This window comes from Drosophila elegans, unplaced genomic scaffold, assembly GCF_018152505.1.
Source record: "Drosophila elegans isolate 14027-0461.03 unplaced genomic scaffold, ASM1815250v1 contig_149, whole genome shotgun sequence".
In the NCBI taxonomy this organism is placed as follows: domain Eukaryota; kingdom Metazoa; phylum Arthropoda; class Insecta; order Diptera; family Drosophilidae; genus Drosophila; species Drosophila elegans.
Genome location: NW_024545513.1, coordinates 5,143,188 through 5,156,496, shown reverse-complemented (window position 1 = coordinate 5,156,496; position 13,309 = coordinate 5,143,188). Strand labels below are relative to the sequence as shown.

Genomic DNA, 13,309 nt, shown 5'->3' with positions numbered 1-13,309 from the left:
TTCTGGCTTTGATGCCTACTTCCATCCCTCCAACCCTCCCCTTTCCTCTGTTTTTTTCAGTCCCCGATTTCCAGTCCACAATCCCAGTCCCACGCCGCAAAAATTGGCGGTAATCGCAAAACGGAGACATGACGGCCATGGCCAAATCCTGTTTGTGCTGCTGTTTGTGCTGTTCAGCGACTTCATCTGCATATGGCCCACAATTGCTGGCAATTAACTCACTTGGCCAACGCCACATAATTGGTAATGCTTTTGAAGCTATTACGTCATCCAGATAATGTCCAACTATTGAATATCATCTATTTTTAGGGGTGCTCTTAACTTAAAAAAAAAACTGGGCTTCCATTGGCGACTCAAATAATGAGTAAAGAAATAAGATTAAAACAAAAGGCTAAAGATATAAATTGGTACATTGATAGTTTCATAAGTGCAGATGTTTGTAAGCCATTTAAGTTACTGATAACCCTAAGCCAATTTACTATTTAATACTAATTCTGTTTTAATTTTTCTATCCCTCCAGATGAACATAAACTGAACTCCGGCTCATGGGAGGACACCTTGGACGAGCCGCATCACCACCACGCACACCACTCGCACCACCACCACCTCAGTCATCCACATCATCGCCAACAACAGCATCAGCATCAGCAGAGCTCCTTCATTGGATCGCCGCCGTCCAGTGCCAGCATCACCACCGCCCAGCTGCATAGTGCGTTTAGCCGGCGGATTGCCGAGCAGCGGGAGCGGGATCAACGGGATCAGCGGGATCAGAGGGATCAGCGAGAAGCAGCGGGCTGCACCGCAGCCACAATTGCCGGCGGAAGCTTCAGCGCCAACGGTGGCCAGGCTGCCGTTGGTGTTGGCGTTGGCAGCAGCAGTAGCTGCGGTAGCAGCAGTGACCAGGACACCAAATCCCCTTGCCGTGAACGGGATAGGAATCTCGAGCGGGAAAGGGATCAGGAGCGGGAGCGGGACAAGGAGAAGCAAGAGGAGAAGGGGGAGCGGGAGCGGGAGGAGGAGGCAGAAGCGGTTCTCACCGAGGAGGAGCAGACCAGCAGCAGCGTGAGTTCGCTAAGTGCCGGCAATCAACGCAATTCGCAATTGCGTTCCACCTTCAACAAGGCCAAGCAGCATTTGTCGTTTGACAAATGGCGCACGGCCGCCACCGGAAACGCAACAGGTTCCGTATTGGCAACTGCATCCGCATCCGCATCCGCATCCGGTCCAGGATCATCATCCACTGAGAACAATAACGCCAACATGATTATGCGCAGGGCCAGTGCCTGCACAATGCCATCGAGTGGCGGTGGCGGAGGAGCAGGTGGCTCCCAGAGGGAGGAGGCCACCACGCCGGGTGAATCGCCCGGCGGTCGTCTCTCCCGCTGGTTCTCCATCAGGCGCGGCTCCTCGCATCAGTACGATGTGGGAGGGCGCGATGGACGCCACTCCACAGCCTCCAGCTTCGATACGCCCGATTCGGGCTCGCCAAATGCCACGGGAAAAGGTAACTCCGGCCTGGGCTCAGCCGGATCATCCGGCGGATCGAGCCAAGGAGCAGCGCTGGACGCCGCCTCGCCGCAAAAGCTGGCCAATTTGGGGGCCAGCAAAATGATGCCCGGTGTGCCAGAGGTGAGTCATTTGTTGTGCTTAATAAAAACTTGGAGAATTTTAAAGCAAAATAATTTAACTCTTATATTTAAACCACCTCCTTGCAGTCGGAGGATGATGAGGCCACCGCCAATCGCTTCGACATGGACCTGATGATGGCGCCGGGCAGTCGGGCCAACGGTACCGCTCGTACAGCCCACAACCGGCTGATTGTGCCCATGTTGCCACCCGCGCCCGCCGGATTGTCCCAGCAGCAGCTGAAGAGGCGCCACATCGTGGCGGCCATCGTCCACAGTGAGAACTCGTATGTGGCCACCCTGCAGCGACTAGTCAATGTGAGTATGCCTCAAATAATGCCCCCTCAAACGGTTACAAAATCGGAAATTATATATATTTATAGTTATTCTAAGAGTCTTCCAGTAGTACCCAACTAGATCTTTTTTAATATTACGCAATCGATTCAAAATCAGCATGTATATTTTTTTTTAATTTATATATTTTCACTGCATGCTTTGAGTATAGCTTATAAAATTTAGTTGTTCCTTCCCTAATAACCAACTAGATACGAGATACGGTTGAAATAATCTAGGCTTGATAGAATTTTGTTTGTAATAATATTTTTGGAGATACAGTTTGCCTTTTAGACCTCCATATCCTCAATAAGCTCTTCGAGGTAGTTGAGCTCTTCCAGATTTGGATTTTCCGATTCATCTTCCTCCGTTGAGACTACCGAATCCGTTGGTAATTCTCCCGAATCCGTTGGCATTTCTTCGGAATCCAAGGGGATTTCTTTGGTTTCAGTTTGGTTTTCCGTTCGGCCACCCAACAAGCGGACCAACTCTGGGTTCAGGGAGAGTTCAAAGGGAAAGCTGAGCTTGGGCACCTCAAATTCGTGCAAGTGGTAGTTCCAGTTTGCTTTATATGCCGGCTGTTGCTCCTCTTTGTCCTGGCTAACCTTGATATCCGGACTGTTCTGGCCATCCTGACTGTCCACTTGGTTTTGCTGATCCAACGCTGTTTTCGGCAGCTGCCCAGGATGCTCATCGAGGTCGTGGTACAAATAGAAGGTGTGTCCCGGTCCCGTCTCCTCCTTGTAGGCATCCTCTTCGGTGATGCTTTTCGTGGCCAAATCGGGCGTCATTTTGGATTGGTCTACGAGTATGTTTATATCGATGGGCACTATCATGTACACTTCGCCAGTGACTTCGTCGGTTTGAAGTTTGCCAATCTGCTCGGCCCACTGGCTTGAAATCAAATCCAACTTGAGCTCCCGTTTCAAGTCCCAACGAGCAATGTCCGTAGGATCGGCTCGGTCGAACTTGTTCGATTCCGATGATCCCGAATCCACTCCATTCGGAGTCACCCTAAACTTGTGCAACTGTGGCGGCTTCATTTGCACAAAGGCCTCCTCCTCGCCAAGTTCCACATAGATTTGCACATCGCCCAACGCCTTGGCTATGGCCTCACCCCTCATCGCTTCCTTGCAACGTAGATGGTCATCTTCTTGCTTGTCCTCATCCTTCAGTAGCTCCTGCTGCGCTGGGATCTGCTCGTTCATCGGGTTGAGATCCATTAGGCTAATCTTGTACAAAAAATATCTGATATTTTGGTACTCAAAAATATATATGTTATAGGTTTGTTTAGTTCTAGTTGTGGATGATCTGGGGTAACGTTGTGATATGAGGTGAACGAAATTCAGAGTGAGAGTAACTAGATGTAAACTAAAATTGGATAGCACACTTTGTCAGTATCAGATGCATTTAAAATATAAGATATTTAAGATTAAGGACTACTTTCATGTACACCATTAAATTAAATCATTTCGTTTTTCAAACTGCAAACCTACTAAATCTCTAGTAGATTACGTAAATGCCACTGCATGCCTTAGTAGCTAGACAACCTTAGTTACCCCATTTAACCACCTAACTAATGTTAATCTCATGTCCAATCATTTGATCTCTTTACATGCCATCCTCTTCCCAAAATGCCATAACTGCCGATTTCACCGTCATAAAACCAACCAACCAACCAACCAACCAACTAACTAACTAATCACACTCACTTACACACACCCAAATTTGAACCCGAAATCATCATTTCACCCACAAGTAGTTACAAAATTAGAAAAGAAACCAAGACAAGTAATCACTCGTTAAACAAAAAAAACCAGATTAAAATCTAAGCCAAAAAACTGTGAGAAACCGATACAAAAATCCAGCGCCAAAAGATTGGTAAACCAATAAATAAAAGGTGTTGCACCAATGCTGATATAAAAAAAAAATAAATTAAAAAACGATGAGAAAGTCATATATGTTAATTAAGAATGAACAAAATTGCTTACTTTTAGTAAATGCAGTTTTTAATTTAAATTTCACATTATAAATATCTAAACAATATATAAGAAAAAATCCTAAAGAAAGTTAACATCCTAAGGAAACATACATTTTGGAAAAAATTTAGTTTAAATCAATTTTAATTTCAAATTTAAATTTCAATTATAAAATTAAATTAATATCAAATGAATAAATGGTTTTCTCTAGGAGATGCAGTCTTTTAACAATCTGATAATGATTTTGGGGACTTTAAGAATCTGCAGGCTGGTGTAACACCTTAAGAAAGTGCATTTCCTCAACGAAACTAACCACCATTGTGCTGTTCTCAATCCGCAGGATTACAAGAAACCGCTGGAGGAGTGCAGTCCGCCGGTGCTGAATCCGGTGAAGATAGCCACCCTGTTCCATTGCCTGCCGGACATCCTGCACTCGCACAAGCTGTTCCGCATCTCGTTGGCCGAGTGTGTGCGGAACTGGGATCGGGACGAGAAGATTGGCGACTGCTTTGTGAGCGCCTTCGGGAAGCCACAGCTGCTGGAGATCTACTCGGGCTTCATCAACAACTTCTCGGCGGCCATGGAGCTGGCCAAGATGGAGGAGAAGCGCAAGTCGGCGCTGGCCGACTTCTTCAAGGTCAAGCAGATCAGTGCCCACGATCGGCTGTCGTTTTTCGGGCTGATGGTGAAGCCCGTCCAGCGTTTCCCCCAGTTCATCCTCTTCCTGCAGGATCTGCTCAAGTACACGCCGCAGGGTCACCACGATCGCATGTCCCTGCAGTTGGCCCTGTCGCAGCTGGAGCTCCTGGCCGAGCTCCTGAACGAGAGCAAACGGGAGGCGGAGCAGTACCAGGCCTTCAAGGAGATGCTCGGCCACATCTCGGGCACCTTCAATGCCCGATCATTGAGCCTGAGCAGCATGAGCGTCAGCGATTCCGCCGGCGGGCATCGCCCGCGGTACCTGCTCCGCGAGGACAACGTCACCCACATGGAGTTCAACCAGGCCGGCTTCATTGTCAAGTGCAAGCAGCGCCGCCTGCTGCTCCTCAACGACAAGGTCATCTGCGTTTCGGTGGCGCCCAAGCAGTCGCACGACTTCGGGGCCACCGAGAAGCTCACCTTCAAGTGGATGTTCCCGGTGAACGACGTCGATATCGTCGACAACAGCACATCGGCCACGCTCTCCAGGATTCTCACAGCGGGTAAGGATCGGGAATTAGATGAATGGGCCGCTATGCCTATTGGTAATATTATTTTTTTCAAAAATAGTTTAAAAGCAACTTTTGAACATTTTTTTTATTTTTCTTGTGAAGCTTTTACAATTAACTAAATGGGGTGCCTTGCCTTACTATTGTTAAGCTTACTTGTGTGCACAATGTGATCATAATGTGATTTATTTGGATTGCAGGTCTCAATCGCGGCGGCAGCTTAAAGTCGAATGGCAGCAGTGGCGCCAACGGCAGTCCCTATGCCAACAGTACGCTGCCGGGATACGGGGGAGGAGGAGGAGGAGGAGGAGGTGGCTCCGTTGGCTTCTCCGGATTCGGGGACCCGCACAGCTCGCCGGCTGCCCAACTGACCAACGGGGCCGACAACCTGTGCAGCGAGATGAGCACGCTGATGTACGACTACGAGGTGATCTCCCGCATCCAGGACCTGGTGTGCAGCCTGAAGGGCAGCTACAAGGAGCTGAACGCCAACACGACGCGCAACGTGCTCAACCTCATCCAGGGCTCCATCCAGCGCAAGGACGAGGAGATGGCCTGGGTGGACTCCTGCTGCCTGCAGCTCACCGGGCGCCACAAGTCCGGCAAGGAGGAGACCTTCACATTCCAGACGCAGACGCCGGCGGTGAAGAAGGAGTGGATCACGGAGCTGCGCCTGGCCCAGCTGGCCCTTGATCCCAACAACTCGCCGGCCTGGGAGCGCGGTGGATCGCATCCGCAGTCCGCCCACCACCACCACCATCCCCATCATCCGCACCACCACCATCCGCAGCAGCATGCGCACGCGACCGCGGGCGATCCACGCCAGACGCTGGAGCAGCTGCAGCTGCAGGAGGCCGTCCAGCAGAAGCAGTCCCGCAAAATGCCGCTCTTTGTCAAGGCGATGCCTGTCTACAAGTCACAGCATCAAACCGAGGTGTGTAGCGATATTTAGGACAAAACTACCTTAGAAAAATCAACTTTAAGCATTATTTAAGATACTTCTTTCCTAAATGTTTACGGTGGGCTCATAATCTAGGCAATGTTTAGATCTTTTATAATGTACAACATTTTAGGAATAGTTCCTAAATTTATATTAAATTTGTTTAAATTTTTTAAGATATAGCAAACACACCTTTTTACAACAGCTTTTTTAATTCCATTTTAAAATCCATTTATAAATTATAAATGTTATAATGTTTGGTAAAAATACCATAGTTTTGGGTGCTAGTAGACACGATATAAAAATGCAACTGATTTTTATAAATAAAATATCATATTGGCATAGTAGCTTTATGAGCAACAAAAAGGGGTTTTAAATTTTTCAACAAATCCTTGTATATGGTATTTTTCAAACGATTTTTGAGGCTTAAGGCCATTAGTTTATTTGCCACTTAGGCTTTGAGCACCGATAATAAAATAAATATTAAATATTCTATACTAAAATAAATTCCAGAAGTAGTCACTTTCATATTAAAAATAACTAAAAACCTCAATGGATGCAAATCAAAGTAAGAAATACTTAAATTAAAAAGTGAGGTTCTAAAGATTGTGTTATTATTTCCGGATCTACTAAAATTGACCCACCCAAATATGGATATGCATAATAATGTGTTCCCCTTAAATTTACAGGTGCGCTGTGGATGTTACTACAGCATCGCCAATGACACCAAGCAGAGCGGCAACGCGCGCCGGCGGCACAAGCAGCTGAACTACCTGTGGATGTGCAGCAGCGACGGGACCTCGTCGCACATCACCGTGCTGGCCCAGCATCCGCAGCAGGCGGGCAACCTGCGCGAGGCGGGTGCCTTCGATCTCTTCGAGACGCAGATCTCGGCGCTGGAGTTCGTCAAGGGATTGGATCAGCTGAGGACGCGCGACGAGCCGGCCAGTCTGCTGGGCGACTTGGTCTGGCTGGGCACGGACAGCCGCAAGATACTGGTGTACTCAGCGAGAAATCCGGAGCAGGAGGAGCAGCTGGGCAGTTATGCGGTGGCGGGGGCAGTGCAGCGCATCCTCTACCACTTCGATGCCGTCTACGTGGCCCTGTCGGGGGCCACGGTGCTGATCTTCCGCCGCGGCAACGACGGCGTCTGGCAGATGCGCGATCCGCAGACCATCAGGCTGGGCGACTCCGACCTGGCCGTGCCCAGTCTGCTGCCCATCAACATGTGCATCTACGCCTCGTGCGGCAACCGGGTGTACGTGCTGAATGCCCTCAATGGAGAGATCCAGCGGAGCTTCGAGGTGCAGCACGGGGCCAGCCAGCAGGTGAACCTGATGGCCCACTCGGGCATTGGGCTCTGGATCTCGCTGAAGAACTCCACGATGCTGTGCCTCTACCACACGGAGACGTTCAAGCACCTGCAGGACATCAACATCGCCTCCAGTGTGCTGCGGCACGACGGCAAGAAGGAGCAGCCGCTGAACAACAGCTCGGTGTATGTGACCGCCCTGATGGCCTGCAAGGGCCTGCTCTGGGTGGGCACCAATGTGGGCATTGCGGTGACCATTCCGCTGCCCCGCCTCGAGGGCGTGCCCATCATCAGCGGCGGCATCAACATGTCCTGCCATGCGCACTTCGGTCCGATTACCTTCCTGCTGCCGCTCATCCCCAAGGTCTATCCCGCCTACAAGCCACCGCCAGTGGGTGGTGCAGCTGCTCCATTGGTGCCCAGCATGGGCGACGACCTCCAGTTGCCGGCCATCGATGCGGATCCCAAGATCCAGGAGCTGGACGACGGTGCCGTCGTGCTGCGCCGCGATCTGGCCAAGGAGGATGCAGCAGCAGCAGCGGCGGCGGCGGCGGTGGTGGCCAGTCCGGGTGCCGATTCAACGGCCTCGTCGCCGCGCAGCTCCAAGCTGGACAAGCAGAACTCGCTGGACCAGAGCTTCACGGCCAAGATACGCGCCTCGCTGGCCAATTCGCCGGCCTTTCACCGCAAGCGCTTCCGCGACGATCCGAACCGGATGTCCAAGACCCTGCCACGCGGCCTGGGAGCCACTGCAGCAGTGGGAGTGGGAATGGGAGTGGGAGCAGGAGCGGGCGTAGTGCCTGGCACCCCGGGCTCGGCCAATTCGACAGGGAACACCGAGCACGGCATCTGCGATGTCTACGGCCTGTATGGCAAGCTGATATTCGTGAAGGAGGACTACGATGCGGAGGAGGGCAACCAGGGCAACCTGATGGACATGATGTACGAGGGCATGAGGCGCTCCGATCCCGAGCTGGCCGCCATACCCGGCAAGGTGTGCACCCTGGACAGGCGCTTGCGGATGAAGGCCTCGCGGCCGAGGTCGTTGGACCTGTCCAACTGGTCCGTGGACTCCAAGTCCTCCAGCCTGTACACGTCGTCGGGCAGCGAGGAGAGCATGGGCATACGGCACTTTGGCGGGAGATCCGTCTCGAGAAACAGCAGCAGTGCCAGCCACAAGACCTCCGGCACGGGCAGCGATCTGGGCAATATATCCGAGAACGGGCTGATGACCACGGCGGACATACACCACCACCAGCAACAGCAGCAGCAGCAGCAGCAGCAGTTGCTAATTAGCTCCTCCTCAGGCAAAACAGAGGAGACAGGCGGCAGACTGGGGGGCACAGTGAGTGCTGCTGGCCTGGACAAACCAGCCGCCGCTGCGGTGGCCACGCTGAAGCGCAAGCAGAAGCAGAACTCCAAGCAGCAGCAGCAGCAGAGCGCCGACGGACCGCGGACAGTGATCACGCTGATGGGCGGACGGGGCTACTGGCGCCAGATGTGGTACAATGGCGGGGCGGGCGGTTCGCCCAGCCACAAGAACAGCTCCTCCGGCGGAGGCAGTGCATCCGGCTCGGGCGGACAGGATAATCCCAGCTGCTCGCCACTGACGGCCAACTCCAATGACGCCCACATTGTGGTGTGGGAGAAGAAGTTATAATCGCAGGAGCTGGTGTGCTGCTGCACCCTTCAGCAGCATCCCCACCAGCACCATCCGCCGCTCACCGAGCTGTGGCGCCGCGTGGGCGAGCAGCAGCAGCAGCTCCAGCAGCTCCAACAGATGCAGATGCAGCGCCGTGGACGCGGACGCGTTCGCTTCCGGGGTTCCTTCATCCAGCGCGATCGCAGTGCCGGCAACGATGGTGGAGCGGGAGGAGCGGGAGCTGGAAACAAATTGGGTGCCAGTCTGAAGCGACTGACCAAGCTGAAGCGCGGCGGCAGCCTCAAGGAGTTCTAGATGCGCGTGTACATTGTTTTCGAAATTTAGTTTGTAGCTCTTAGGCTTACGTTTTAGGCACAAAATCACTTGATTTGCTTTCTCTTTTTTTTTTTCTTTCTGCGTTTGCTGTAAGCGGGAATATCGGGAATATCGAATATATATTATATTTATAAGCGACCCTGTGTACGTTTCCAATTCAAATCAGAAAACAAATCTTTGAAAATCAGTTTAACAATTTCCTAAATCAAAACACTCTATATCACAAAGGTTATTCTTAACCAGACTTGAGGTTTTGTTTAAAAAGGTTGCATTACATAATTCAAAATCACTTAAGGGCAATGTAAAATCCCAACTTCCATTATCAAAAAGCAAAATTTGCTAAAACTTCTCTTGTACGAAAATCAGTAAACACTAATGTGAAGTCCAATTATTTACAATAATATCACTTTTCGCTAAAATTATCTACCAAAGCTTAATTTTTCACCACAACAATTAAAATTCATTTATTGCACTAATTAAATTCGTTATATAGTGTAAGACTCATATTTAAAGTCAAACTTTTTCATATCCTTGTTGAAAAAGGCAAGTTTTTTTTTTTATAATTTCCAAAACTTTGGAAATATAAGATAAATTAAGTAAATTTCGTTTTTAACCAGTTTGGAACTTCACCTTTTCGGTGGGTTTTTCAACGAGCTGTTAGGATAAACTTAGTTTGAATCAGATTTGGAAACGGAAGCGGCTACAGGGGTGTATATATAGCGAATGTTTCCGGAGAAATCTAGTGCTTAGTCAACTTTTTCTCAAACTTGAACAGCCAACTATCTCTTTTCGTTCTCGATTCTCGCGTAAGTGAAAGTGAAACTTAGCCCTAGGGAAATGTTTTTTTTTTTTCGTATGTAGTTCATAACTGAATATCCAAATATACAAGTGTTTTTTTTTTCGATAGTTCTGTAAGCATAATATGTTACATAGGATATAAGTAGTTCGATAAGCGGTTAAGCACACACACACACACACACTCACACACACAAGCGAGCGGCCAAGCCCACAAGCTAAGGGAAAATGATGTTGTCTGTAAAATAAGAGATAAAACGATAAAACGAAAAAGCATTGTTAAAAAAACAGGATGCGTTTTTTAGATGGCTATTTAAACCCATTCATTAACCATGCTTTTTTGTTGTTAACATTTTCGAAGTCGAAACTCTAATGCAGCTGGCAGCACTTCCCTTTATGTATGTATTATAACGAAATTAGAATTAAACGTACTCCCCGTTTATGGATAAACCCAATTTGTAGTACTCTAAAGCCTGTATTTGTGAAAATTTACAACAAACAAACAAGATACAAGAACAAATTTTTTTGTTGTTGTTTGTCAAGTAAATATATATATATATACAAAAGAAATGAAGCGAACAAGGAATATCTTATATATACACAAAAACATACTTATATACGATTTACATCTTTAAAAATATACATGTGCGTGTGTACGAGAATATTTAGCTAAAAATAATAAATAAAGAAACAAAATGTTTTATCGAAGATATTTTTTGTGAGCGATATCTTTTGGATACACATATAGAAGTCAGGCATAATGCAATTATGTAACTTTTTATATCATTGTGCATATTTACACACTCACACACACACACTCGAATACAGACACACACACACACAAATACGCGTTAACGCACTCATCTACATATATGAAAATAATATATTTACTTATATATCTACACATATTTACGGGTTCCCCGGGGAGCCCAAATGTACATGTACTTGGATGGCATATTATTCGGCCTCGTTTGTGAACTATCTACCCACAGCGAAACCAGTTGCTTTGTCGGTGTTATACAACAAAAGAAACAAAAAAAAAAACATTGTATGTATTCAAGAACAAAGAAAATGTATTAAAATATTACAAAAAAAAATATACCACATGTGTTCTTTTATTTGATCCTGTTATTATAGTGGGTTATTTGGATTTTCGTAGTTCTTTTTTTTAAGATGCTTTTTGTCAATATCTATAAACGACTTTTAACATATGGAATAATTTTAAAATGGGGCTTAGATTTGAGTTATTTGGAATTTGTAGTGTTTTTTTTTATTGAGGTTTGGGGTTTTTAGTGTTTGGATTGCATACTTTTATGCTGCTTAAGTAAATTTTTTTTAGTTTCAGAGCCACTGTTCAAAGATAAGTTATTTTTACAGTTTTACATTTACTTCTTTTCTGTAACTTTGCCAAAATAAGACCCAAAGTCAAAAGAGTTGCTATTTTGAACAGCTGGCAACCCATACCATCCGTCCCTGATCGATTTAAAACAATTTATTTTGTTTTGACACAAAAACAGAATTTAGAAAAACGTTTTTTGAAAATTTTATTTTTGTCCAAATTTCTGACTTTTTTGTAAGGGGGGTACATCATCATTTTTTGCAGAAATTTGAAAATCTGAAAAAATTTTATCTGTGAATGCCATTCGATTGGAAATTTTATTACGAATTCGACGGTGTATGACATTTTACATTTTGACCATTATTTCCCAGAGTTTTGACACAAAAACCAAGTTTTTAATGTATTTTTTGGGATTTTTGGCGATTTTTCAAACAAAATTATTTTTGAAGAGCCTTTTTGTTGTAACTTTGCCAAAATAAGACCCAAAGTCAAAAGAGTTGCTATTTTGAACAGCTGGCAACCTATACCATCCGTCCCTGATCGATTTAAAACAATTTATTTTGTTTTGACACAAAAACAGAATTTAGAAAAACGTTTTTTGAAAATTTTATTTTTGCCCAAATTTCTGACTTTTTTGTAAGGGGGTACATCATCATTTTTTGCAGAAATTTGAAAATCTGAAAAAATTTTATCTGTGAATGCCATTCGATTGGAAATTTTATTACGAATTCGACGGTGTATGACATTTTACATTTTGACCATTATTTCCCAGAGTTTTGACACAAAAACCAAGTTTTTAATGTATTTTTTGGGATTTTTGGCGATTTTTCAAACAAAATTATTTTTGAAGAGCCTTTTTGTTGTAACTTTGCCAAAATAAGACCCAAAGTCAAAAGAGTTGCTATTTTGAACAGCTGGCAACCTATACCATCCGTCCCTGATCGATTTAAAACAATTTATTTTGTTTTGACACAAAAACAGAATTTAGAAAAACGTTTTTTGAAAATTTTATTTTTGTCCAAATTTCTGACTTTTTTGTAAGGGGGTACATCATCATTTTTTGCAGAAATTTGAAAATCTGAAAAAATTTTATCTGCGAATGCCATTCGATTGGAAATTTTATTACGAATTCGACGGTGTATGACATTTTACATTTTGACCATTATTTCCCAGAGTTTTGACACAAAAACCAAGTTTTTAATGTGTTTTTTGGGATTTTTGGCGATTTTTCAAACAAAATTATTTTTGATGAGTCTTTTTGTTGTAACTTTGCCAAAATAAGACCCAAAGTCAAAAGAGTTGCTATTTTGAACAGCTGGTAACCCATACCATCCGTCCCTGATCGATTTAAAACAATTTATTTTGTTTTGACACAAAAACAGAATTTAGAAAAACGTTTTTTGAAAATTTTATTTTTGTCCAAATTTTATTTTTTCATTTTTTGCAGAAATTTGAAAATCTAAAAAAATTTAAACTGTGTATGCCATTCGATTGGAAATTTTATTACGAAGTCAACAGTGTATGACATTTTATGATTTGACCATTATTTCCCTGGCTTTTGATACATCGACTGATTTTTTACGGTCTTTTTGGGTTACATTATGATTAAATGTTTAACTTTGAATTTATGGTATGATGTTTTGGCAAAAACGTTTTAAATATTGATCCGGAAGTTTAGCTTTCCCTTTGCTTATCATTTTATGCACAGCAAAACCTTTAGTTGCATTTGTGCATTTTACATAACCCGACATGAGACTGCACATAGCAGGGCAAAAAAGCGAAAGTTGTTAATGCATTTAT

General features: G+C 45.5%; 2 protein-coding genes across 3 annotated transcripts in view; one reads left to right on the top strand and one right to left on the bottom strand.

The window, feature by feature from the left end:
• LOC108136225 overlaps positions 1–9,061 on the top strand; it is a 106,250-nt gene extending 97,189 nt beyond the window's left edge. For both annotated transcript variants that reach the window (XM_041707136.1, XM_017257246.2), the window contains 5 exons: positions 521–1,629; positions 1,716–1,943; positions 4,278–5,139; positions 5,346–6,079; positions 6,775–9,061. In XM_041707136.1, coding sequence (XP_041563070.1) covers positions 521–1,629; positions 1,716–1,943; positions 4,278–5,139; positions 5,346–6,079; positions 6,775–9,057 — 5,216 coding nt within the window. In that variant the 3' untranslated portion in view covers positions 9,058–9,061. The remainder of the gene's footprint in view (positions 1–520; positions 1,630–1,715; positions 1,944–4,277; positions 5,140–5,345; positions 6,080–6,774) is intronic.
• On the bottom strand, positions 1,974–4,017 carry LOC108136226. The gene has a single exon (XM_017257247.2). It carries the CDS (start codon positions 3,179–3,181, stop codon positions 2,249–2,251), a length of 933 nt encoding a protein of 310 aa, XP_017112736.1. The 5' UTR covers positions 3,182–4,017; the 3' UTR covers positions 1,974–2,248.
• Positions 9,062–13,309: the final 4,248 nt, after the last annotated feature.